This window comes from Antechinus flavipes, chromosome 1 (genome assembly GCF_016432865.1).
Source record: "Antechinus flavipes isolate AdamAnt ecotype Samford, QLD, Australia chromosome 1, AdamAnt_v2, whole genome shotgun sequence".
Taxonomy (NCBI): domain Eukaryota; kingdom Metazoa; phylum Chordata; class Mammalia; order Dasyuromorphia; family Dasyuridae; genus Antechinus; species Antechinus flavipes.
The window spans coordinates 123,564,821-123,592,743 of record NC_067398.1 but is presented as its reverse complement, the minus strand read 5'-3'; the positions used below and the strand labels follow the sequence as shown (position 1 = coordinate 123,592,743).

The following is a 27,923-nucleotide window of genomic DNA, read 5'->3' as shown; positions in this document are numbered from 1 at the left end:
AATTAGAAGAATATAGAATAGTTTACTTCTCAGATCTGTGGAGAAGGAAGGAATTTGTAATCAAAGAAGAACTGGAACTCATTATTGAACACCAAATAGATAATTTTTATTATATTAAGTTGAAAAGGTTTTGTACAAACAAAACTAATGCAGACAACATTAGAAGGGAAAAATAAATTGGGAAAACATTTCTACATTTAAAGATTCTGATAAAGACCTCATTTCTAAAATAAAGAATTGACTCAGATTTATAAGAATTCAAACCATTCTTCAATTGATAAGTGTTCAAAGGATTTGAGCAGACAATTTCAGATGAAGAAATTGAAACCATTTCTAGTCATATGAAAAGATGCTCTAAATCACTATTGATCAGAGAAATGCAAATTAAGACAACTCTGAGATACCACTACACACTTCTCATATTGGCTAAAATGGCAGGAAAAAATAATAATGAATGTTGGAGGGGATGTGGGAAAACTGGAACACTAATACATTGTTGGTGAAATTGTGAACAAATCCAACCATTCTGGAGAGCAATTTGGAACTAGGCTCAAAAAGTTATCACACTGTGCATATCCTTTGACCCAGCAATGTTTCTACAGGGCCTATATTGTAAAGAGATCTTAAAAAGAGGGAAAGGGACCTATATGTGCAAAAATGTTTGTGTCAGCCCTTTTTGTAGTGGCTAGAAAATAGAAACTGAGTGGATGCCCATCAGTTGGAGAATGGCTAAATAAGTTATGATATATGAATGTTAAAGAATATTATTTTTCTATAAGAAACAATTAGCAGGATGGATTTAGAGAAGCCTGCAGAGATTTACATGAACTAATGCTAAGGGAAGTGAACAGAACCAGTGTAGTGGGTTAGAACTCTGAAAGGTATATTTGAATCACAGCATAATGCTTATGGTTGCACATGCTCAATGTGATGTAGTGAGGTAATCGCACTGAAGGATTTAAGGGCTGGGAGAGGGAACAGAGAGCTCTCTAGATTGCAGCACTCTTAGAGAAGACTTCAGGCTGGAGACTCCAGAGTCCAGATTCCATCTTTGACCAACTACGTGGTGGCTCTCCTGTCTCCTTCACTTCTCCTCCTAAAGATCAAGGACTCTGGCTAATCCCGAGGATCTCCAGAAAGCTAGCATAGACATCACAAACTAGAAGATCATTGTACACGGCAACAGCAAGATTTTAAGATGATCAAGTCAGATGAATGTGACATTTATCTACAATGAGTTGATTCAGGACAGTTCCAATGATCTTGGAAGAAAGAGTGTCATCTACACCCAGAGAGAGGATTGTGAGAACTGAGGGTGGATTACAACATAACATTTTTACTCTTTTTATTCTTGTTCACTTGCATTTTGTTTTCTTACTCATTTTCTTTCCTTTTTAATCTGATTTTTCTTGTATAACTATGTTTATATATATTGGATTTAAAATATATTTTAACACATAGAACATATATTGGATTATTTATTATCTAGGTAAGGGAGTGAAGGGAAGTAGGGAAAATTTTGGAACACAAGGTATTGCAAGGGTCAATACTGAATAATTATCCATGCAAGAGTTTTGAAAATAAAAAGCTTTAATTAAAAAAAAATGTTAGAGATGATAGCCCTTTGGAGAAAATTGAATGGATTCAAAAAGGAATATAATATATCTTTTTCTCGGCAGTACATGGAACCTATACAAAAATTGACCATGTATTAGGGCATAAAAACCTTAAAATAAAATGCAGAAAGGCAGAAATAGTAAATGCATTCTTTTTCAGATCATAAGGCAATAAAAGGCTAAGGGAAAATAGACCAAAAATTAATTGGAAACTAAATAATCTAATCTTAAAGAATGAGTGGGTGAAACAACAAATCATAGACACAATCAATAATTTCATCCAAGAGAATGACAACGAGACAACATACCAAAATTTGTGGGATGCAGCCAAAGCAGTTATTAGAGGAAATTTTATATGTCTAGATACTTACTTGCATAACGTAGGTGTGATGACTGTGTTAGCACCCTGGATACCTTAGAATCAGGTGGAGTCAGGATAAGCAAAAGTTCTTAGTCTTTAGAGGTGGGATTGAATTGGATGGAAGCAGAATCTCTGGAATCTTCCTTCTTTGTCTCCTGCCCAGAAGTGATCCTGGCTAGTCTTACTCCACCCCCTAGTCCCTCCTACAATTCTCTGTATACACCAATTATTGAGCCAGCACAGGATAGTGGGAAGGGTCATTTTCCAAGCATATACTCATAGAGTATTGTCTAATCGTTAGCCTTAAGTGCACTGACCTCAGTGCATTGACTCAAGATTTTCAGCCCTTTACACATAGGTAAAGTCATCTCTACCTTCTGGCTTCAAGTCCCAGCTATAATCTCAGTAAGTCTTTCCCAATCCCTCTTAATTCTAGAACCTTCTCTCTGTTGATTATTTCCAATCAAGTAGTCTATATATTTCATATTTCAATTATCTCCAATTTATGTATGCATATATACATGTGTATAGAGCAGAACCAGGAGATCATTATATACTTAAACAACGATACTGTATGAGGATGTAGTCTGATGGAAGTGGATTTCTTTGACAAAGAGAAGATCTAACTCAGTTTCAATTGATCAATGATGGACAGAAGCAGCTACACCCAAAGAAAGAACACTGGGAAATGAATGTAAATTGTTTGCATTTTTGTTTTTCTTCCTGGGTTATTTTTACCTTCTGAATCCAATTCTTCCTGTGCAACAAGAAAACTGTTCGGTTCTGCACACATATATTGTATCTAGGATATACTGTGACATATTTAACATGTATAGGACTGCTTGCCATTTGGGGGAGGGGGTAGAGGGAAGGAGGGGAAAAATTGGAACAGAAGTGAGTGCAACGGATAATGTTGTAAAAAATTACCCAGGCATGGGTTCTGTCAATAAAAAGTTATGATTATTAAAAAAAAGAAAGAAAGAAAGAAAGAAAAGGGAATCACCTCCAAAAAAAAAAAAAGTTTTCAATAAAGCTCCTTAGCAATCTCTCTGTGTCTCCGTCCCTCCCATTTCCACTTGATTGTGTCCCCTCCCTCCGGTCATGCCTTAAATTAGCAGGGGTGGGGTCGGAAGACGAAGTTGCTCTATGGATGGATGGGGGAGTCTGAGGAGTTGTTTCGTGGCAAAAAGTGGATGTTTTATGGGCAGGTGAGTATGGTTGGAAGGAACCCGGGCAGTGCTTCAAGGACAAATAAAAAGAGTGGAGGTAGCTTTCCGTAGAAGGTCAAAAAGTGGCGAGGACACGAGGCGTTAAGGGTACGAGTGGGCGGCTTCGCCCCGCGTAATGGAGCGCCGGGTCCCTTCCATGTGGATGGCATCATCCCGGGTCCGCAAGGCTGGTTGCTTACACCGCGAGACTCCCGGGGAATTCCCTTTAGGAATTTGGGGAGGAGGGGGTGAGAAAGATCCACCCCAGGGAGAACCCGCGAACGTGCGCTCTTTTGAGTGGGGGGTTGGGGGCTCTTTCCTAGGTCAGCCTCGCCTCCGCTACCGCAAGCACGCGCATCCGACAGCCCCGGGGTTCCCGCTCTGAGTCCCTCGGCCCCGCCTCCCGTCTGGCTCGCGTTAAGGGAGGGAGGGAGGGAGGGAGGAGGAGAAAGAGGAGGAGGAGCGAGGATGCTGAGGCCAGGCAAGGCGAGAGCTGGGTGGGGAGATAGGGGAGGGGAGGGAGAAGGAAAGGAAGCGGAGGGCGGGGGAGAGGGAAAGGGGGCTCTCGCGCGATTGGGCGAGGTTTCCGGTGTTGTGACTGAAGCCCGTCAACATGGCGGCGAGTGTCCGCGGCCGCTCGCTGAAGCACCTCAGGATACGAGGTAACTCTCCTTTACCCCTTTCCCCTCCGCTTCGCGTGCTCCACCCTCTCAGGGTCGTTTCTCTCCTTCTCACCCCCCGGGGCCGCGGGGCGGATGTCGGGACTGCACCCGGGGCTCCGGCTGTGGTCGGGGCCGCCGCCGGCCTGCGAGTCCTAACTGGGTCTCTCTGTGTTTCGCGCAGGGCGGAATGACAGCGGCGAGGAGAACGTCCCGCTGGATCTCACCCGAGGTAACTAACGGGGGCGGGGGCGGGGGCGGGGGCGGGCTCGCGCGGCCCTAGGGCTTGGGCCCGGGGAGGAGGGGGAGGGGCGGGGTGCTGGGTCTGACCGGCAGGCGCTCCGCCGGGATTCGGGCCCTGGGACTACCCTGCGGGACCCATCCCCCTTCTCTCCGTCTCCTCTCTCTGGGCCGCCTATGCCCCGGCTTCTCACCGTATTGCGCCCTGGACACCTTCCCCGGCTGGTCCCCACTCCGTCAGCCTTCTCATCGGCCCGGGTGGGTGGCAGCGAGCGGGGGAGACCAACTCCCGGACTATTCGGTTCTTGAGGACTTGAGGGGGGGAAATGATGCACTTTCCCCTGGAACCTTTTGCACTGGGGGCGGCCTGGACAGGGGGGAGTAGAAGCTGTTATTTAGGTTACAAGAGGATGTCTAGGGGAAGAGCGACCACATCCTGCCCTCTCTTCTCTTGCCGCCTCCCCCCGCCCCCAAACTACTTGCAGAATTCGTGATTGCTTCTTTATTCACCCCCTCGGGGGAAGTGCTGGGGATCGATATATTTTTCTGCGGTGAGCCTCCGAACCGGCTGGTTACTGCGAGGTGTCTGGTACAGCTGGATTCCCCTCCCACACACACCCCCCTCCTCTCCTTTTCCCGGGCCGCTGAGAGTGTAGTTGGCAGAGACCGCCCCCTCACCCTGCTGCAGGTTCATTGTTTACCGTCGGCTGCAGCTAGAAAGGTTTGTTTACACCGTCTGAACTGGTAAAAAAAAAAAAAAAAAAACCTCAGCTATATTTTTGAAAGACATTGCCCGACATTCCTTCCACCGGTGGCTGTGTTGGAATGCATTCACCATTCTGCTTTAAGATTTAATGATTGGTAGAAATGATTTTTCTTCTCATCTTCTTTTTTTTTTTTTTTTTTTTTTTGAGAGGGGGGCGATAAGCCTGATGTGGTCTGCTAGTTCAGACTAGGATCAGTTTCACTTAGACATTTTTCTTCTACTGTAGTCTTTTCTACGTGATTGTCGAAGCCCAGAAATTTAAAGTTTGAAGTTTAAAAACTACAGAACTATTTAAAAACACAATTTTAGTCTCAAGTTTGCTGTTTTAATGTTGAGAAAAATCCAAAGCAAATTTTATATTACATTGCTTGTTGGCCATTTGAGGCTATTTATAACTTGAAAATCTAGTAAGTATAACAATTTTTTTTTATCATTTTTAATATTCTTTTCAAATCTTGATAGTGATAGGAAGTCTGAGCTGTCATGTAGCAATCTAGCTACAATAGAAGTATTTTATATTTAATGGTTTATTCTTAAGTAAGAATTTGGATTCATAGGAATTGTAGGTTTGAAGTAGAGTTTGAGAAGTAAAACGATTTAGTCTTTTTAAGTGGAAAAATACTTTTTAGTAAAATTTTGGACATTATAATTACAAAACTTTTTTGGCTTCTTCTGAATGTAATGAAAGTATACAGTATCTGGATTGCAGTAACTGGGAAAATATATAATCAAAAAAATGTTGTTTGTTACCTCCATCTTCAAAACTTTTCTAACAAAATAAATCTAGTTCCTACAAAACTGAAATTTGGCATGTTGGTCTTGACAGATGTAGTTTATTAGGATTTTTTTTTTTATATCTGAAGCAGATTTTCTTAGAGGTAAATTAGGTAGACTCCAAATGAAATTGTGCTTTAAATTCAGCTTATTTACTATAGTGAGTTTACTGAGATATTGACTGAATATTTGGTATATGACTAGTCAACAAGTGACCTATGAGTTAAAAGTTCAAATATGATTTGTTAGGCTTGATTTATTGAAATTTGTCTTCTTACGGATCAGACCTGGGTTTTAAAATTACATATATGTTTCTTTTCCAGCAAACATTTATTAAATGCTTGTTGTCATGTTAACTTGGCAAACATTTACTAAGTGCTTAATGTGTGCCTGGAAAATACAAACATAAACAAAAATAGACAATCCTTGTCCTCAAGTAGCTTACATTCCAGTGACAAGAAGACATATTATAAAAGGAAGCTGAAAAGTGGTAAGAGGAGATAGATAGGAGGAGTTTGTAGAAAGAAGGGATGGCAAATGGGAAGGTGGGACAAAGGACCAAGTGTGTAGAGAACAATTGTAAGCATCCTGCAGTATACAGTCTTGTGTTAGGATTATATTGGGGTGGAGGATAATACAAAATTTCTGTCTCCTAAAGGACTTTATATAGTTAGAACAAAATGTAAATCATGAGAATAAATGAAAAATAATTTTAAAAAAACATAAAATGTGAGAATGTAATATTATTACAAAAGAACTTAGCTTTAACAGGTTGATAAGATGTATTGTTACTTTTGTAGTGAAAATATTTTTTAAACCATGATATATGACTGTTTCATTGGGTAAAGAGGATTTGTGGACCCAATTTGAAGAAAATTAGTAGTGACCTGAATCATTCTTTTCTGAGTCAACAGAACAATAGGGCAGTCTGGGTAGATGAATCAGCTGTATGTGAAATGGATTGCCTTCTGTAAAAACATTAGGTTGAACTCCAACATTTTAAATGCTATAACAAATATGCTGTAATTTCAGTTATTTGTATATTTTAACTGAAATCATTTACCTCTATGAAATAGAAGTTATAGTTAATGATATTCTTAATACACAAAAATTGTAGTATATATGTTATGTAAAATGAGTATTATATAAACTACATTTAAAAAGGAAAAGGGGAAGAATTTGAATTATATACTTAACACTAAGAAATTATGTTATTAAGGTTAAATTTGAGTTTTTTAGCCAGTTAGATAAGAAAATAAAATATGAAAAATTTTTAAAGTTTGTAAAGAGATTTACACACATCTCATTTGAATCCTGTAGGATAGGTACTATAGTTATTATCCCCATTTTACTTGTGAGAAAGCCGAGACTTACTGGATATAAGTTACTTGATCATAGTCCCAAGTGTCTGAGGTGATTTCCAACTCGAGTATTTCTAATTCTGAGTTCAGTAATCTTTCCTTTAGGTGATGTTGTTCAGTCTTGTCTGATTCTTTGTGACCCCATTTTAGATTTTCTTGGAGATACTGGAGTGGTGTGCTGTTTCCTTCTCCAGCTTATTTTACAGATGAGGAAACTGAGGCAAACAGGGATAAGTGACTTGCCTCTTATCTAGTAAGTGTCTGAAGCTGGATTTCCACTCAGTAAGCTGAATCTTATTCCAGGCCCAGCACTAGTTGCTATTCCTACTAGATACCCTGCCATATATGAATATCTGGGAATATATTACCCCTTGAATATAATCAGAAAACCGTAATTTGTGTACACTGAAGATGTATGTGAAAAATAGTAAGTCAATAGTACTTGGAGCAGTCCATTAAAATATTGTTTTAATTATTTAAGAGATAAAAAATTTTGTCTTTTGCTTTGTCTACTACTTTCTCCAGTATCTAGTATAGTACATCTCATTTATTAGTAATAATGTTAATTACTTAGAGCTGATATTCATTAAATGTCTGTAATAGGCATTATTCTAGTTAGTTATTTGTATCGGTAATACTGCTTTCTGTTAAAAGTGCTTTCTGTTATCTGAAAGGCTGATTTGCAAAGTGGATAGATTTGGCTAGGTTGAAATCCTGGTTCTGACATACACTGCCTGATGCTTGGAAGTTCACTTAACCTCACTGCTCTAAGTCACTTTCCAAGACTTGTGGGGTATTTTCATGAAATGTTCTCTATACTGTGTAAATCATGCCATAATCCCTATTTCTCACCTCTTCATTGTCAAATCTTGCCATTCAAATTGATTATTTAATTTGTTGACTTTTCAGGCATTTAGTATTTACAACATTAAATCTGTTTATAGTTTTGTTAATATTTTTCCCTATATTTTTCATGCATTGAAACCCAGATCCCCTAACTACTACTACAATTTCAGGAAGCTTTTCAGATGACAGACTTTAGTGATGAGTCCCTGAACTTTTTTTAGAAAAGGTTTTGGTGGTGCAGTAGATAGAATACCAGCCCTCCAGCCCTGAAGACAGGAGGACCTGAGTTCAAATCTAGCCTCAGACACTTAACACTTCCTAGTTGTGTGACTTTGCGCAAGTCACTTAACCCCAGTTACCTCAGAAAAAAAGAAAAGGTTTAATCTGGGTTCCATAAAAAAAAAATTTAAATAACTGTATTACGACATAACTAATTTCCTTTGCAATCCTAAACTTTTCGTTTACTTAAAAACTTTATTATGAAAAGGGGCCATAAATTTCACAGTTGCTAAAGGAGTTAACAAAAATGTTCCCTGGCTTTATTGTGGTTTGAATGTCCTTGTTCTGACATGTAATGAATGGAGAGGATAGGAACACTAAACTACTCTTCATGTCTTTTGAGTCAAACCCTTGTAGTATGATGGTATTAGTTTGCAGTGACTTCTCAGAATATTAGATATACCTCTATTTTTAAATATCAACTAAATTACAAAATGAAATACAATTTTTTCTAGATCACATTTCTCTTTTAATTATCTTGTCAGTTCTAACTATTTGATTGTCAATATATAAGAAGGGAAAATTGTGGAAAGACCTAAATTATAATAAAAAGAATGCATCTGTAGCTCTCAGACAAATGAAGCCTTCAGAGAAAGGAACTCAGTTTTCTTTAGAGATAACCCCTTTTACTTGAAGATGCTTGATTTGTTAGGAAGTTTGATTTCTCAGTAATTTTCAATCTTGCTTCAACATGGCAATCTTTCATATAATTGAAAAAATTATGGTCCACCAAAGACTCTATATTACTACTTTCTTCAACTTGTATATCATTATTTCAAGTCTCCTTATGATTCTTCTTGTTCTCTTTTGGGCAGGCTGTTGCTTCTTAAGTGTCCTTTTGAAATGTGGCACCCAAGGTTGCTTCTGAGAGAAAGGGGAAATGAATTTCGAGTTGGAAGATCTGGATTAGAATTCTGTCCCCACTATTTCCTACTTTGGTGATTTTGATTAAGTCACTTCTGCCTTCTGTGTTATGGCTTCCTTTTTCTGTTAAATAAGGGAGCCAAAGCAGATCATTCCTTTGATCCCTTTCAGGTCTCTGTCTTATAATAACTGTTTTTTTTTTCTGTTTTTCTTGTTGTATGTGTTGCTTCATTATTTAACTTGTATTTATTTCTCTGAAAAACAGCTATGTCTGTGGGGACTACACCCTCACAGTATAGAAGAATAGGAGAATAATTAGCTGCATGTAGGTCAGTTAGAGGTTATCAAAATAACTAAAATATGAAACTTTTAACAGAATGACTTAGGCTGGTGGCTATGGAAATGAACCATAATGAAACTAAGAGGCAGTGCATTAGAAGGATTGATGAGATTGAACATGGAGAAGTGGCATTGGACTTTGGGGAGTGATGTAAAGCAAAAAGATATTTGGAATTATCCAAATTGCAGGCCTGAGTCAATCATGGAAAAAACTGGAAAAGCTGTATCTTTGAGAGGTAATATATTAGGATTATAGATGTAAAGATAGAAGAGACTTCAGAAGTTTATATGGTTCAACACACATACACACTTGCTCTCAGTCCCATTTTGTAGGTGTGAAACTAAGTGACTTGCCTGAGGTTTCAAAGTTGTAGGATTTGAGCTGAGGTTCTTCATTACAAATCCAGTACCTTTTCCATTGTACTATTACTGCCTTTAATAATAGATGGGTTTTCTGCATTTATAGTTAGGCAAAACTAGGTTTTGAATTCTGCCTTTAGCACTTACTAGCTATTTGACCATGGACATATCACTTAATTTCAGGGAGCTTCAGTTTCTTTGTAAAATGGGGATACTATTTCCCTGGGTAGTTCAATGAGATATCTATAAATGAAATACTTTGTCGACTTTAAGGAACTACCAAAAAAAATCTGCTTTCTGCTCTAGCACTTGTTTAAAAAAGTGAATCTGTTCCCACAAGCGATACATTTAAGAACAATTTGAGTACAACTTGAATTTTGTGTTTGCTTTTGTGAGATTTTTATCTGTGAGAAATGAGAAAACCAAAAAATGCACCATTTCATAATTATTCACAAACTGCAACCCTTCCAGTTTTCCATTCTACATATACTTCAGGTCTTTTTCAAGGTGAAGTACCATATTTATTGAATATCCTCTGGTACACTGGGAGCCATGGGCTAATTCATTTTTGTCCCTTCTTTCCTCAACCGTAGTTGAGTTACACCCCTCTTGCCATTCAGTTTTACTAGTCCCTATCCTGTGAGAACCTTGGAGCATGCTAAGTAGTAGACTGAGGCCACCACTCTTTAGTGTAGTATTTATGTATTTAACTATTTAACATGTACATCACTGTGCTGCTATTTTTATTTGGTTCCCTCCCCCCTTCCCCCTTTTAAAATGTATCACTGATGAAGTTTTTGAGGGCTGTATTCTTAACCCCTCTTTCCTCATAAATTATTTGATTTTTTTATTCCTTGATTTTGCATAATTGATTATAGGAATGAATATATTGACTTATAAAGAACTGTCTATATATTAATGTTGGGTCACTATAGTATAAGTTTTAGGTGATATGGGAACATTCATGTTGCAATTAGTACTCAGTCAACTGGAGATATCGGGCACTAAAGAGCAGATATTAGTCAACTTGTACATAGAGATCTTGAAGACATCAACATAGAGGTGTGCTTAAAGACGTAAATAAAGAAGGATCAGTGTTAACTTTGGAGAACAGAGTTAAGGGGCAGTAAGAGGAGAAATTAGCAAAAGAGAATCGAAAAGTAGTTAGCAATAGGAGAGAAAAACAACAGTATAGTTTTGTAGAAGTTAAGAGTAGGGATCATTAAAAGAGGAGGAAATAAGAGGCAGGGGTATATAAGAATAAGGACCCTGGACTTAGAAGGCAGGAGAATTTAGCTTCATTCCCAATTCCCTGAGAAGTAGTAATTTGAATAAATTACTTTTGTGGACCTTCATCTTTTTTCATTTGTCAGATGAATGAGTTCTACTGTGATCACTAAAGTCTCGGCTTTATCATTTTCTGATTATGTTACTTTTTATGAACCATAAGCAAGGTAAGGGAAAGCTTTTACAACTCCATTAGATCCTTTTAAGCCAGTCTTTATAAGTGAGAGAGAGAGAGTGAGTGTGTGTGTGAGTGTGTGTGAGTGTGTGTGTGTGTGTGTGTGTGTGTAAAAATGTGTAAGCACTTTTAATTTGAGTTTTAGTTAACTCACATATTACAAACTGGTAAAGATTTTTTAAAATGGCAATATTCAGTGTTGGAGGGAATATGTACTTATAAGTATATTAATAATGTTGGTTGAACTGTAAAACAGTGTGACCATTTTGGAAAGCATTCTGCCATTATGCAAATAAATCAACTAAATTGTCCTTTAAACCAGATGGTCTATTACTTGGCATATACTCCAAGGAAGCCATCAGTAAGAAGAAAGTCCCTAAATGCATATATTGGCATATTATTGTATTGTAAGAAATGATATATGTGATAAATAGAGAAGCTTGGGAAGAATTACATGGACTAATGCAGAGTAAGTAAGCAAAGTCAATAAAATAATACGCAAAATAACAATAACAATGTACATGGAAAACAACCACATACCAAAAAGTCAAGGTGAATATAACACAGTTTTAAAGATCAAGTGTAATTTGAATGAATAAATATAAAAACATACCTTTCCCCACTCCTTTGGGGAAGTAAGAGGTCAAACAAGTATCCATTGCATATGTTTTTAGACTTTTTCAATGTATTTCCCAGTTGTGCTGGATTTTTTTTTTCCTTTTTCCAAAGTAATACTTGTTATGTGGGATGATTCTCTGGGAGTGAGAGAAGAAAAATATTGGGAAAAATTATGATGCTATAAAATGACAATAAAAATGATTTAAATAAAATTTGCGAATGGTTTTTATTTTCTATATTTAAAAGAAGAAAAAAGATATTTAATATTTTGCTCATTTGTTTCCCCCCATTTTAGCTATATTTGTTCTAGTGATTTAGAATGTGCTTATCCCTACCTATTCCTTCAAGATCATTTCTCTGACTACTACCAAATTAACTAGTACTCAAATAACGTTATATATTATTCATTGTTTCAAATGTGTCAGCCTCATTTTTTCAATTGGAAGGCTCCAAACTGGATTTTTGAAGTAAGAAGACTTGGTAGAATATTGGCTCTGCTACTTCACCTGTAACCCTGGGGTGCAAGTCACTTTACTTCTTTGGTTCTCAGTTTCCTCAGCTGTACAGTGGGGTTGAAGGAGGGACACAGACAGATACTTGGAAAGATCCCTAACACACTCTAAATCTATGATCCTACATATTATATACTTTTCCTATAATTATTATGACATTAAATTCAGTACTGAGTTCATAACAAGCACTCAAATACTTGCTAATTATTTTTAACATATAACTACTAATAAAAATTCTCTTAAATCATAGTTAAGTGTGTAATGACAACAATGTTGACACTAGTTCATGTGAATATAAGGTTTTAGTACCTTTCACTTGGAAAATTAGAGATGCTAGAGAATCTAGAAAAAAAGCTTTTTTAAAATATGTAATATTCAAAATACTAAGTAACACATCAAAAATATAACATACTTTTAAATGTAGTAATTTTTTCAGTATATTACAATGTGGAACTGGTGATTTAGGTCATAAAAGGAATTGAAAATTCACCAAACTTTAGAGCCTGTCTTGACTTTCAGTGTTCTCAACTGAGTTGTCTTCAGCACAGACTTCCTATGTCTACTTAACACAGTATTTGGCACAGTAAGTCCTTAAATAAATGCTTGTTTACTTGACCTTAATCAGCTTTTACTTAACCATAAAAGAGAAATGGCACAGATAATGTGAAATAGTGAAAAATTCAAAAAGTATTAATTGTGTTATGTCCAATGTTACCCACTAGCCAAACTAGACTACTTTTGCATGATCACATCTGGGCCTTTGTTCCTATTCCCTCTTTAAAAGTCTGGAATGACCTAATCTCCCTTCTTATCCATAAACTGATATACCAGCTTGTACTCCTTGAAGTCTTCCCACCTTTTTCGAGTTTGAGATTATCTGTACTTGTTTATCTCCTAATTTTTTAAATTCTCCTTTATGTTCATTTATAATCTAATGTTATTTCTGTGCCTTCATTATCCCCCTTACTAAATTGTAAATTTGAAGGTAGATGTCATTTTTTTAAATTTGTACATGCTCTAGCCCCAAACACAGTACCTTTTATATACTATATTTATTGAATGTTTGTTACCTTTCAGTTTTCTGTCTCTCTGTATATGTAATCACACACACACACACACACACACACACACACGGATTACCTACAAATAACGTAAAATCACAGTTCATCTTCCTGTTAAAATTAATTTCAATCAATTTCACTGATTTACATTAGTGAAAGATAGTTGGAAAAGTTAATCTGAAAGGAAGGAATGAGAGAAGAAACAAAAAGATCCATGTTTCAAAGAAAATTATAAAGCCTATCTGGAGGATATCTGTATTTTTGTTGTATTAGTAAATAAAATTGTGTTTACATTTCACTCTAGCATGTAATCAATTGATAAACATGCAAATAGTCATTCTTTGCTTTTTCTAGTCCCAAATCTCTTCTGCCTTTGCATTGTTTTCAGAAATCCAAGGCCTTGATAGAAGGAAGCAATAGCAAATCATACTTTGTCTTGGTCAGACTCCTTTGGAAGCACTGAATGTTTTTAAATTAGTATCGAGTTTCTGAGAGTTTACAGTAAGACAGTATTCAATTCCATGAAAGTAGCAACAGGACTTGCCCAGAACTTTCTTCCCAGAAGGTGGCGGTCCAGCCCTCAAATGAAATCTGAAATTAGGGAGTAACCTGGAAAAATGAACAAAACAGCTCCCTGTAGTGAGCTTTTATAATAGCAAACATGCCCAAGACAAATGCAAGAAAAAATGTCTCCAAAACTATCCTCAGGTAGTACTTATCATCTTGGGCACAGACTAAACTAGAATTCCTGAAAAAGACAAAGCAAAAGTTTGAAAAAGAGTTAAGAAATCTTTTTGTAAATGAAATGAGAGTGCAAGAGTTGGAGAATTAACAGTTTGGTACAAGAAATATAAAACTTTGCCGAAACAGCAAACTCCCTGAAAAAAAGAAAAAGTACAAACAGTAGTCAGTGACTTCTTGAGGAAACAAGAAATAATAAAATCAAAAAGCTGGGGGGGAAAATAGAAGAAAATATGAAGTGTATCATGCAAGAACAACTGACTTGGAAAAAAAGACTAGTGAGGGGGAAAAAAGTCGAGTTGTTGAACTTATTGAACACTATGATCAAAAAGAATCTAGTCATCCTAAGAAATTCTAAAAGAAAACTTATCAGATTTAGAAACCCCCAAATGAAAACTCTCAGGAATGTAATAGCAAAAACCCAGAACTTCAGGTCAAGAAAAAATACTTCAAGCAGCCTGAAAGAAAGTATTCAAGTACTGAGATTCCATAGTTAGCATCACTCACGATTTAGCAGCCACCACAATAAAGTAATGGAGAAGTTAAAGTATAGTATTTTAAAAGGAAAAAGATGTAGGGTTATTGTTAATAACTTAGCTGGCAAAATTTGGTATAATCCTACAGGATTTGAAAAAATGGGTTTTCAGTGCAATAGAATATAGCATTCCTGATGAAAAGACTAGACTTGTAGAGAAACTTTGAAATTCAAATACAGAAGTGAAAAGAACAGTTTATATTCATGTATGGGGGAGATGAGGCTAATTCCTTCTAAACCTTAGCATTATCAGATTTCATAGAGGGAATCCAATTAGAAAAGGCCTGAGAGTAGTTCTATTATGTCTTGTTGATCTTAAGAAAAGATTGGAAAGAGAGAAGACAAATGCAGGAGAGAAGCAGCAAAGGAGAAGGGAAAATTAGGGAAAATGAACTCATAATCAGATTACATCAAGTAGTTACCTAAATAAACAAGGAGGAAGATCTAGAGGAGGAAGGGCTGATAATAAACCTCTCATTTGAACTGGTCAAAAGGAGGAGGAATTCTCAAATTTGGATACAGAAATCCATTTCATGGAACAAAATTGGAGGAAAAAGGCAGAAGAGGGTTAAGGAGTATTAGACGAAGGGTAGATTGACCGATTAGTCCTAAGCAAAAAACAACAAAACAGACCTCACAAGGATGTGCAAAAATATTTTAATTTTTTGAACTGGCAAAGTGTGGCAATCCCCATAAATTGAGGAATCAATAAACAAGTTATGGTTTATAAATGTTATAGAAAACTCTTGAGCTGACCAACCACTTTTCCAGAGGATTAATGATGCTATTTACATTCTGATAGGTGAAGAATTCAGTGCAGATTGAAATCAATTCTTTTAGATGTGGCCAATATCAAAATTTATTTTATTGATTTCATATATATGTAATGAGAAATAATTAAAATGAAAGCACTGGAATTAAGAAAAATTGGGGAAAGTTTCCATTAGGACTTAAAAAGTCAATAATCAGGGCAGTGGAGGGTCATTCTAGGTGTGATACTAGGAGTTGATAGGTGCAATATCTTATTTCAGAAGGCCAATGTTACTGGATGGATGAGTGAGTAAGGTGTCAGAAGCCTGGAAAGGTAGGAGAGGGACTAGGCTATAAAGGGCTTTGAATGTCAAAAAGAGTGTCCTATATTTGCTCCTGAAGGCAATAGGAAGCCATTGGAGTTTGAGATGAGAGGTAATTTTTTGGAAAAGATCTTTAGTGTTGCATTTTGCTCAGTTGGTTCAAATACCTTTTAATAGCTAATAGACAAGTACAATAGAATCTTGTATTTTCTGTCCCTTTCCTCCAATTCTGTAAAGATGTGGTCTTCTATCTTTGTAGATATCTGCTTTTATAGTCACTAGAGATATTATCAATACAGATGTAAATAATCATCATAAAAATTTTCTTGTTACTGATTTTTATAGAAAAGAGTAAATAGAATGGTTGGTAGTACTTGATAACCTTCAGAATTCTCCCCTCCTTCCCCCCAGTTTCATCTCATTCTCTTCCTTCCTCTTCTCAATGTAGTATTCTCCTTACTATCAGGTTTTTTCTATTGTTTCTTGACTGTCAAGTTATTGCCTCAGATGTGACCCTCTGATTTTTTTTTTCTCTGTTCTTGATACCCTTATTGCAGTGCTAATTCTACCCCTGACTTCTGGCCTATTACTCATGTAATAAATCAGGAATTGATCTGTAGAGATTGTGCACATGCTCTCATTCTACTATGATAAGCATACATTAAGTGCTTATTATCATTTATTGATGAAAAACATAATTGTTATAGAAACCTTGATAGATTTCCATTTTTCATATCTTGAACTCCTAATTTCATCTTTAGATGTTTCTTGGGATCATCTAACTTACCAAAAAACAGTTTTTTGCAAACTCATCCTTCCCTCCACTGTTTTTCATTGTTTAATAAAGCAGTACTATTCACAGTCTTTACACTACCTTTTGTAGGATTTTACAGGCTGAAGAGTTGCCATGTTAATCAATGCATACTTTGGCTACCATTTTTCTATTTGTTTAGTGTTGTGTCGTGCTTTCTAGAGCCCCCAAACTGGGATGACAAAATATACCATTGCTTTCTAGAGCCCCCACACCAGGGTGATTAAAATGTACCTTATACTAGTGAAGAAGTGATTAGATGGGACTCCTGAGAGTCGTGGAAAAATTGAGTCTATTTATTTCAGATTTTATATAATGTAACAAAAACAACACTGTGCACATGGGAACTACATAAACAACTTGCTATTGTATGTAGTTTGCCATTTGTTATCACTCTTCCACTTGGTATCACTTTGCCTCAATCTCAACACAGGTTGTCACTGTCCCCTAACTTCTCAGGAAGGCCAAGAGACCTCAGGGGGGAAATGGGGAGCTGAAGCAGACATTGTTAGCAGGTTCCCTCTGGACTGAAGGGTCTTATACCTCACCCAAAGTTCCCCCACTGACTGTAGCCCTCTACAGGTAAGTATATCAAATATTTGCTGGGCCAGTCAGTTTCTAGGTTTTGTTGAACTCCTCATTGTGATGATTACCTTATATCATTTAAACTTCAGTAAAACATTTTATAGCATTAAGAGTGTTCATATTTTCTCCTTGATCTATTTTCTATATTTTGGCATCAATGGTTCTTTCCATAGTTACTAACAGTTGTCTTTTAATTTCCAAATCTGATACCCATTTTTTGGTATTCATCCTTGACTTCTTTGTACCCTTTGACAATGTCAGTCTCATCTCCTTGTAATTCTTCTCTTTAGGTTTTCATGACATTTTTTCTTGGTTCTCCTTGTCCTTTTGTTGGATCTTCTTCTAGGTCACACCTATTAACTAATCCTAGTATAGGACTGTGCCCTAGTCCCTTTTCTCCCTTTGTACTACTTCACTTGGAGATCTCATCAGTTTCTATTGTTTTACTCTTCTTCCTCCTCTTTTTACTACTACTACTGCACTACTACTACTACTACTACTACTACTACTACTACTACTACTACTACTACTACAACTACTACAACAATGTGGTCTGCTACCACAATGACTACTAGTAGTTCACATTTGTATAGAACTCATTGTGTGCCAGGCACTGTGCCAAGTATTTTACAGTTATCTCATTTGATCCTTACAACAACCCTAAGAGATAGGTGCTAGTTTTATCCTTATTTTACAGATGAGGAAACCCAGGCAAACAGATTAAGTTTAGAGCTACACAGGTAGTGTCTGAGGTTGAATTTGAATTCATACTTCCATGACTGCAGGTATAGGACTTTATCCATTTTCCACCAAGTTCCTCCTTAGCCAACCTTGCTGCTGTCTCCCCTTTCCAAATGCCTATTTGACATGTCTTATAGTCATCTTCAACTTGGCATATCTAAAACTAAGTTTATTATCTTTTTGTCCCAAAGTCCTCTACTCTTTCTAACATTCTTTACTGTTGAAAGATCATCTTTTGAGTAATCCTGGCTTACAACCCTAGCTAATTTGATTCTTCACTATCTTTCCCACTGGACTCCCCTGACCCTCATCCCCTATCTAATTTGCTGCCAAGTCCTACAGCTTCTAACTTAACATACCCTTTCTATTTGCTACTATCACTGCTCTCCTAACCTAAGCTTGGGGCTGTTTCAATAGTCCTCTACCTTCCATTTGTTTGTCAAAGTAATATTCCTAAGGCTCTGGTCTGACATGGTCTACTCTCTACTCCATAAATTCCAATTTTTTCCTATCATCTCTAAATTAAATCCTCAGTTTGTTTTTCAAAGCTTGGCAACCTAGCTTCTCTCTATCCCCTCTCCAATCTTATACCTTATATTTCAAGTACCCCATACTCTGTCGTTCTATGACACTGGATTCTTTGTTGTTTGAAAACTGGCTTCCCCCCATGCCTAGAATTCTCTTTCATCTCTACCTACTGATTTCTGTCAAGCCTCAGCTAAAATCTCACTCTCTTTAGGAAGCTTTTCCCATTCCCCTTTAATTCTGAATCCTTCTCTGTGTGGTTATCTCCAATTTCTTTTGTCTGTATCTTATTTGTACATAGTTGTTAGCTTCTTATCTTGAAATTGGGGATCATCTCTCTATAGTCCCAGTACCAGAATAGTAGGCTTTATAAATATCATCTTATTTGTTCCTCTCAAAAGTCTTCTCCAACACCACAATTTGAATGTGTTGGTTGTCAATTTTCCTGATAGTGCAGGTCTCACACTTAAGTCTTACATTGCTACAGAGAAAACCATAGCTTTGACTATATGGACTTTTGTTGTCATGTGTTTGCTTTTTAGTATGCTATACAGATTTGCCATAGTTTTTCTCCTAAGAAGCATGCATTTTTAAAATTTCATTGCTTCAGTTGATGCAGTGATCTTTGAATCCAAGAATATAAAATTTGACATTGCTTCTATTTCTTCCTTCTCTATTTGCCATGATCTTACTTTTTTTAATGTTGAGTTTCAAGCCAGCTTTATACTCTGCTCTTTCACCCCCATCAAGAAGTTTCTTAATTCTTCTTCACTTTCTGCCACCAGAGTGATATTGTCAGTCTGGGTGAGATTGTTAATGTTTCTCTTGGCAACCTTAATTCTCACTTGTTATTGTCCTTTTGTTGTCAAATAGGACCATGACATCAGGGAGGTGATGCTATGACATGCAAGTGAATTGGACTGAAGTGCAGGAGGGCTGTGCACATCACCTGCCGCACTTTCCTCTCCAGAGCCTTGTGGGTCCAGTGGCTAGATGTAGATGAAGACAACAGGAGATATCCCTGAATGAAATGGGAGACCTCAGCCTTTTTAAGCTAAGGTCTTCAACAGGTCTCAGTTTGACTGAGAGCCATATCCATTCCGTGATTAAGGCTAGGTAGCCATTGAGGTAACAATCTCCTATTTTACCTAGTCCAAAAAAAATCTAAATGAATGAATGAATCTGGGAGGGGAAGATCCTCAGGGTTTCTAGCCAAGCAGAAATGACTGCTATTTACATTCAGTGTAAGTTGGTGGTTTGTCTTCCATGATAAAAGGACTTATATGCTTTTTATATTTTTTTTCTGCTCTCCTTGTTTACCTCATTTCTCCCTTTTATCATTATCTGCCAGTAGCCATCTTTTCCCTACTTCTGATTTGCATTTTCAGATCTGTTGTCAACTGGAAAACCTCATAACCAAGTTTATTAAAGTTGCATTTAGGATAGCAATAAATTTTCATCGGAAACCCTGATGCGGAGACAGGTTTTTTTTTAAAAAATGGAAGAACTTTGGTACAAGGAATTTATAGCAGTTGTTTTGACTTGTTCATGTCATTTTTAAAATTTCTATATGCTTGAGTATTTTCTGGAAAGGGAGATCATTAAATGGAATTCAATGTGATATATAAACATTAAGAACAGTTGAGTTGCCACATTTGTGAACTCCTCCATTACCCTGTGAGCTCCATGAGGGCAGAAGCTGTCTTTTGCCTCTTTTTTGTATTCCCAATGTTTATGGATCAGCCTCTCTTGCTTTGTCCCTGTTTGTAAATACTTCATATTTTATTTTTAATGTTTCCCCCGATAGAATAAAATTTTGAGAACAGGGAGTGTTTAGTTTTTATTTTTGTGTTCTCAGTGCTGTCACAAAATAGTCCCTTAATAAGTATTTGCTGAATTGAATTGTCAAAGTATGAAAAAGAGCTTTCTCATTTGTAAAATAAAAGGGTTTGTTTTACTAAATGTTGTCTAAGAGCTATCTTTTGAAAAAAATAGACAATAGAAACATACATTATTGGAAAAGCATCCCATACCTGTTTAATAGATTATTTTCTTTTCATACGCTTAATATCAACAAACATTTCAATATACAAAGAAGATAAAGTGTTTATATATGAAACTGTAAATTTCTTTTATATGCAATTTAAACATTATTTATTACATTTAATCGAGTAGAATAAACTGCCCTGATCTTGTATCTTCTTTCAATTTCAGTCTACTCTCTTCTGTATATATCTTAATGTTTGGTATTTTTTTCTTTCTGTTCTTTCTTCCCTTTTTGCACCATCACAACCTACTAACTACCTTTATTTCTTCAAATTGAAGCTTTCCCTTATATAAGAGTAGGTAATTATACTTGAATAAAATAAACAAACATATTGTCTATGTTTGGAAATGAGTGTGTTATTCTTCACTTCTAGTCCATCACTTCTCTATCAAGACAAGCATGCTTCATCATGAATTTTCTGAAATTACAATTGATCATTGTACTGATCAGCGTTACAAAATTACTATTAAAGAAGTTTGTACATGTGTTTACAAGTTTCTCTAAATCCATCATTTCTTATGTAACAGTAATTTCTATTACATTTAGGTGCTATGATTTATTTAGGTTGTTCCCAGTTGAAAGACATACACTTAGTGGCTACTTCTTTAGTCCAGTAATAACCGCCATTACAAGAGCATTCTCTCCTTCAATTTGTTTTTCTCTTTGGGCTATGTGGTTGGTAGTGGCATTGGCAAGATATAATTTTAAATTGTTTTCCAGAATGGTTGGAAAAATTCACAGCTCACCAACAGTGCATTAGTGTGGCATTCTTCTCATAACTCCTCCCAACAATTGCCATTTTCATCTTTCAATAAATGTTTCAATCTGATGAGTACAAAGTGGAACTTCAAAGTTAATTTAACTTTAATTTTTCAGTCATTTTGGAGCATTTTTTTGAATATAATTGTTGACAACTTTTGTTTCTTTTGAAAATCATTTTTTCATAATCTTTGAACATTTATCTGGAGGATTGCTCTTATTTATATCAATTCATGATATATCTTGAATCTTACTTTATCAGAAGAATACTTACTGCAAATATACCTCATAGTTAAATTTTTTTCCAATTAACTTTTTTTTTTAAATTCATATTGCATTGAGTGTGCAAAAACTTTTCATTTTATGTAATTGAACTCATCTGTTTTTGTTTTCTTTTTCTTGTTATACCGTGATCCTGGCTTTGTTAAAAAAAAAAAAAAATTCTCACATTTTTGGTTGGGAAAAGGATCTCTTGTTTCTAATTTATGATATGACATTTTATATCTTGGAGAAAATATCTTTTTGGAACTTATTGTAGTGGATGGTTTGAAATGTTGCTGTAACACTAAATTTTGCTAGACTTGTTGGGCAGTATGGTACAACAGGAAGAATACTGAGCTGGATATAAGGATACTTGTGTTTAAATACTTTGTGTTCAGTGCACAAGTGAAAGGGTTATATCAAATAATTTCTAGATCCCTTCTAGGAACAATCGTACGTACTGTAATTTTATAGATTAGGAACATTTTATACTATTTTCACTTTACTAGATGGTTGTACTGCTTTTTTCCCATATTTTAATACAATAATATTACAGTTGCATTCATTTATAGTTTTTTTTAATAATCCTCGGATAATAATTCTTTTGTATCTGTGTAGTAGATTCATAGCTAGAAAGAACATCAGGGGTTTTGTAATCCTACTGGCTTTTTTTTTTTGGCTGAGGCAATTGGGGTTAAGTGACTTGTCCAGGGTCACACAGCTAGGCAGTGTCTGAGACCAGATTTGAACTTAGGTACTCCTGACTTCAGGGCTGGTGCTTTATCCACTGCACCACCTAGTTTCCCCTTTCTGTCTTTTTAAAGATAAAGAAGCTGAGACATTGTGATAATACTTTTCAGAGACCAACCACATTGGGTAGTAGTGGAACAGACTTAATTGATATTTGAATAAACAAGTGTAGGCAATGTAATGATCGATATAATTTTACTTAACATGATTTTTGTTGTTGTTTTAATGTGTTTAGTGACTATTGGAATAAATATTTTCTAGGCCTTAATTATAGTAGTTAGCATGGGTGATGTATTTTTTATTCTTCTTGCTGATGCTTTTATTCTTCTAGACATTGCTGGCTACTCATGTTTAATACTTTATCTTCATCTAACTTTAAAAAAATTTGTACATGCTTAAACTTTTTAATGATGCTTTATATTTTTAATAGAATTTTTATTTTTTCCCCAGTTACATAAAGATATTTTTAACATTCATTTTTAAAGAAAATTTGAGTTTCAAATTTTCTTTCTCCTTCCCTTCTCTCCTTCTCTGAGACAGTAAACAATTTATTATTGATTATACATGTTCATCCTGCAGAACACATTTATATTTGTCATGTTGTGAATGTGAGTATACAGACCCAAAGGATTAAAAAAACCTGCAAAAAACAGAAAGTGAAAAATAATATGCTTTGGTCTGTGTTCAGATTCTATAAGTTCATTGTCAGGAGGATAAGAGTTTTTCATCATGATGAGTCCTTTGGAATTGTGTTGCTAAAGTTATATAAGTCATTCACAGTTGATCATAGTAAAGTATTTTTATTACTATGTACAGTATTCTCCTGATTCTACTCCACTTTCATCAGTTCATATAAGTTTTTTCAGGGATTTTTTTTTTTTTTTAATATACTTGCTTGTCATTCTTATAGAACAATTACATTCCAATTCTCTGCCACCACAAAAAGAGTTAGTGATATCTTGTTACTTATTGTTAATTGATTTCAGAAGGCACAAGAGGAGAAAATGAATACAAAATGAATTTTTCTCATAAGGAGTATATCTCCAGTTTTATAGCCTATTTCTCCCCGCCCAATTGTCCAAAGGAGCAAGCAAGTGGGGCTTTCAGCTGTGGAGCAACAAGCTATCCCAGCTGCATCTCCCTTTTTGATCTTCACTTTCTGAGAGGAACCACCACCTTTGTACTCTTCTCCCTCCACCCCCCACTAGCTGAGCTTGAGTGGGGTGGGGAAGCTATATATGGAGGTGGAAGCTATACTCTCATTTCCTCCATTGCTCAGGGCTCTCTCAGCACATTGGTGCTCAATAGGAGCACCTTCCAATGCTCCTATTTTGGGAACCAGGAGATTATATGTCACAGCCACATCGTCTTGTGGGAACTGCCCTGCAACCTGACAGCCCTGTGCACCATAGCCTTTGTTGGGAAGGAGCTGCCCATGGCAGAGGGTAATAGCAGGGCCTGGACAGTACAATTGGCCACAAGTACTGAAAGGTACTGTCATAGGAAGGGGTTATTTGTGGATGATGACAGGATCTAAGCAGGGCAAGATTCATCATTATGTATGGCTGAAGTTCATTGGAGTAATATATCATGAAACTTGTGGAAGTTGAGATTCTGGAGGTTAGGCTGTTTGAAGGAACATCAGCATGAATATTGAAGTCTTTTAGTATAAAGGTCAGAGATCAAGTATTGGGGAAGATAGTAAGCCCAGGGCCTGAATTTCTTGAGAGAGTTTGGGTGATTGGAGTGCTAACAGACAGTAGTTACCATAATCTGATTTGGGTGATGTATTTTTAATAGTTAACTTGAAAAAAGAAGAGATTGTTCAGTGATCATACCCTAGTAAGAATTAGTGGGTAACGAATATTCTGACTATTCTCTATAGGTTCCTTGTATGAATGTTTTGGAGAGTGGGGTAAGAGAGGATGAAGATGGAGAAGGGAAGTGGTATGAAAGGAAATGAAGCCAGTATTTGAGAGGATGGTCAGTGTAATGTGGGGGAACCCAAATGTCTGAGTGCTAGAAGATGGAAGGAACATGAGAGCTTGAGGTTCAAAATGAAGGAGGACATTTTTAAGGGTTTATTCTAAGAGGGCACAGTGGAAGGTGGTACATACCATCAATGAGTTGGAGGAGTAGTAATAGTAGAATGGGTAGGCTATAAAAACTTAGTTTTCTCAGAAATCTGAGACATTTAAAATGTATGATGCTAATACTGGTTTCTCTTTCCTGACAACTTATTTTAGTTTACCTGTCCCAGAGTCCTAGGCTTTTTTTCACTTAATAGTCTTTGACAGTCTTCTCTGCTAAAATTTTTCATCTGTAAAATGGGGATTATACCTGTTTAATATCTCTCACAGAATTAAATGAGAGCATGTATTTAAAATATTTTGCAAATCTTAAAAGTCAAGCATAAATTCCAATTACTGTTACTAAGATGGATTTAGTTCTAGTTAGGTACTATTTCAGGAGACAAAAGGCTTAAGGACAAAAGGCTTGAGGATTAGAATTTTGGACAAAGGACAGGAAGAGTAAGGGCTTCATCAGAAAAATAAAATACTTGACTTGAAACAAGAAAAAAGAAGACGAAAATTTTTATTATCTCCTACTTATCCTGACTATATCGCCAGTCCTCACTTTTGTTGGGGGTAAAATTCCTGGAAAACTTGTAGAAATCAGAAACACAAAGGTTGATATATTAAATCTATGGGAAATATGGGGTTAGATTTTTGTAACTGCCAAAACCAGTAAACTTTCACTTTAGATTGCTGAAATTACTTTTTCTAACCCAATTTAGCCTCCTGCTTTCTAAACTAATTTTCTGTCATGTCCTCCAAATTGATACCTTCCCGTACACCTTTTTGGCTCCTTTTTAAGTGTCTTTTTCTCTCTGTTTTCTCTTTGTCGTGAGGACAGGGGCTCTTTCCTTTTTCTTATATTTTATTCCTAACACATAATTATATCTGACAGCACTATCATGAATAGATGATTCAAAATATAAAGCAATAAATTTCCATTTCAAGAAATGGCATATATATGCCATTTATATAATAAATGTATATATTATATGTATTATATACTATATATGTTATTTATATATATATAATCTAAATACATATATATTATTTAATGAATACTATACATTGTGTTTATAACTGTCCATCTTTACTTCCTTGTAGGTTTTTTTGTTGTTGTTGTTATTGTTGTTCCCTTCTATGCACTTTTCCCCCCTGGAAAACATGAGAAAGAAAACAAACAAAAAGGTGAAAATACTATGCTTTGATCGATATTTGATCTCTGGATGTGATTGGCATTTTCCATCCCAAGTTTTATTAAATTGCCTTGAATCACCACATTGTTGGGAAGAGCCAAGTTCATTACAGCTGATCAAGTAATCTTGTTACTGTATATATAATCTAGTTCTGCTAACTTCTGTGCCCTTTTTACTTTATATTTTCCCCCTTTTGTTCCCCATCCTCAAGGAATGCAATGTATTTAAGCAAGGATATACACATACATGTACATAGATATCTATAACATACATACATATACATTTACATGCATATGTAAGGCCATACTCTGCTTATTTCTATTTGTATTATTTTCCCATATTTTTCTAACTGTACCAGCTCATTTCCTTTGTCACAGCATACACACACACACACACACACACACACCAATTTTTAATCTTATGTTTCCATTTTTTGGGATAAATTAAACCAATTCACATTCTAAGCTATAATCACTTATTTATTTTCCTCCTTCCTATTTTCCTCATTCTTCTCACCCTATTCCTAACCCTCCTGAGTCTCCTACATTATTTCTACCCACTATCTTGTTCTCATATTATTTAATCTCCCTCCTCCCCCTTCCTTCTCCCCAGAAATGTGAAAGTTCTGTGGCTGAGGCAGAAACTTTCCTAAGCCATCTATCCCCTGTGCTTAAGCTTGCTGTTTTTCAGGTGAGCTAGCATGCAGATGTTTATGCATCACTCATACCAAACTGTGGTCTTGGTGTCTTTCTTCAGATCTTCTCCAGTTGTCCCAGGAGGACTACTATTCTGCCCTAACTCTTGTTTATTTTTACCACTTGATGTTCATCCTGAGGTGGAGGAAATCTGGAGAGCTTGCAATTTTCTGACCTGTTGCACCATTTTCCCAGAATCCTTTCTTTGAGAATTTGAAGGGCTGTCACTCAGAAGTGAAATTAGACTTGACTCTTAAGTGTCTTCAGAAGACAGAACCAAGAGTAGGAAATGCAGAAGTAAATTAAGGTTTACTATCAAGAAAAATTTCCTAACAAATATGTCCAGAAGTTGAATGAGCTGTCTCAAGTGATTGTAGGTTTCCCCCTATTTTGAGATCTTTCAAGCAAAGGCTTAATAACCATTTGTTTTGTATGTTATAGTGGGGATTTCTTTTTTGGACATTGGTTACTTTGGTCCCATCAGGTCCCTTCCAACTCTAAAAATTCTGTGATTCTGTTCAAAATATAAAATCACCTACAAAATCTTATATTGGAGGGTGATGGAAGATTATGATCTGCTTTGCCTTATAAAACAGCAAGAATGTTGGAGGGAATAAAATTGTGGGAAGTTTGGTGTGAGATTCAATTAAATTTGGATCATCATGAAAGTAAGGATAAAATTGAAAGGAGGACATGTAAAAAAGAAAAGATATGTCAAGATTTCTTTAATTATTTCTTCTATCACTGATAATGAAACTATGATTTATAGTACTATTAACTTCATATTCTTTGTTGCAATAATGCATATAGAAATAGAAATGGCACAAAAAAAGTGGAAAAAGCATCTGGACTACCTAAAGTATAAACGGAGGAGGCTGTGTTCTAGGGGTGCTACAGTTTTTAGTCCATTGGAGGGATAAACTTGTATCTGAAAGATCAGACATTATTACTAATTAGTTTTTAAGGTTGAAGAAACTATATTAATAACTACTGATCCACACGATTGCTTTTTCGTTTCTGTGAATTTTTTATAGGAATAACTAAATTATTAAAGCTGTCTTTGAAAAATATGAGAGGAATAAGCAGGTTTTCTCTGATGATAACCATGTATCTCATCATATCTTTAAAGTTAAACAAGTGACTTAAAGAATCAGAGAACATAATTCCCTTTGTACTTATTGTTTAACTATTAAAAATATATTATCAAATAGAACAAAATGCAACTTTACTGTTCTCAACAAAGGGTCTCTCTCATGCTTATGGTTAAACTATGAGATATCTTAAGAAATAAAACAATAGAGTTGACTTCATTCAATAATCCTGATTATTAATACTCAAAAGAGACAATAAAAAGATGTATGCTTATCAAAAATATTTGCCATCGTCTTGAATGATATTTATAGTAGAATCCTGATGAGAGAGGGTCTATGTGTAGTGAGAGCCTGTGAATGATGTGCCGTTTCTATATTTAAGTTTAATTGTCCACACAGGAAAACCAAGCACATGAAAAATGCTGTTGACTAAACTATGGTATGTAGTTGGATGGATACCATATAAGGGTATCATCAGAAAATATATCTTGGACAGACCTTGGAGACAGATACTGGATTGATTTGTAGAAAAATGGGAAAGTAAACAAAGTTTTCAATTATTATTAAGATTCTCCTTGAAATAAAGTTCTCTTTAATGCTAGTAGTTTTGTGGTGATGCATTTTGACTGCAAATGATGTCTATTGCTGTCTATAATCAATAAAACTCCGTGGTTCACTTGTTGAATGACAGGGGCAGAGCATGAGGGAGAGA

At 35.9% G+C, this 27,923-nt stretch overlaps 1 protein-coding gene across 1 annotated transcript in view; it reads left to right on the top strand.

Moving 5' to 3' along the window:
- The first annotated feature begins 2,513 nt into the window (after positions 1-2,513).
- RICTOR (RPTOR independent companion of MTOR complex 2) overlaps positions 2,514-27,923 on the top strand; it is a 118,553-nt gene continuing 93,143 nt past the window's right edge. Inside the window, exons 1-2 of the mRNA XM_051990217.1 lie at positions 2,514-3,847; positions 4,029-4,076. Coding sequence (XP_051846177.1) covers positions 3,799-3,847; positions 4,029-4,076 — 97 coding nt within the window. The 5' untranslated portion in view covers positions 2,514-3,798. The remainder of the gene's footprint in view (positions 3,848-4,028; positions 4,077-27,923) is intronic.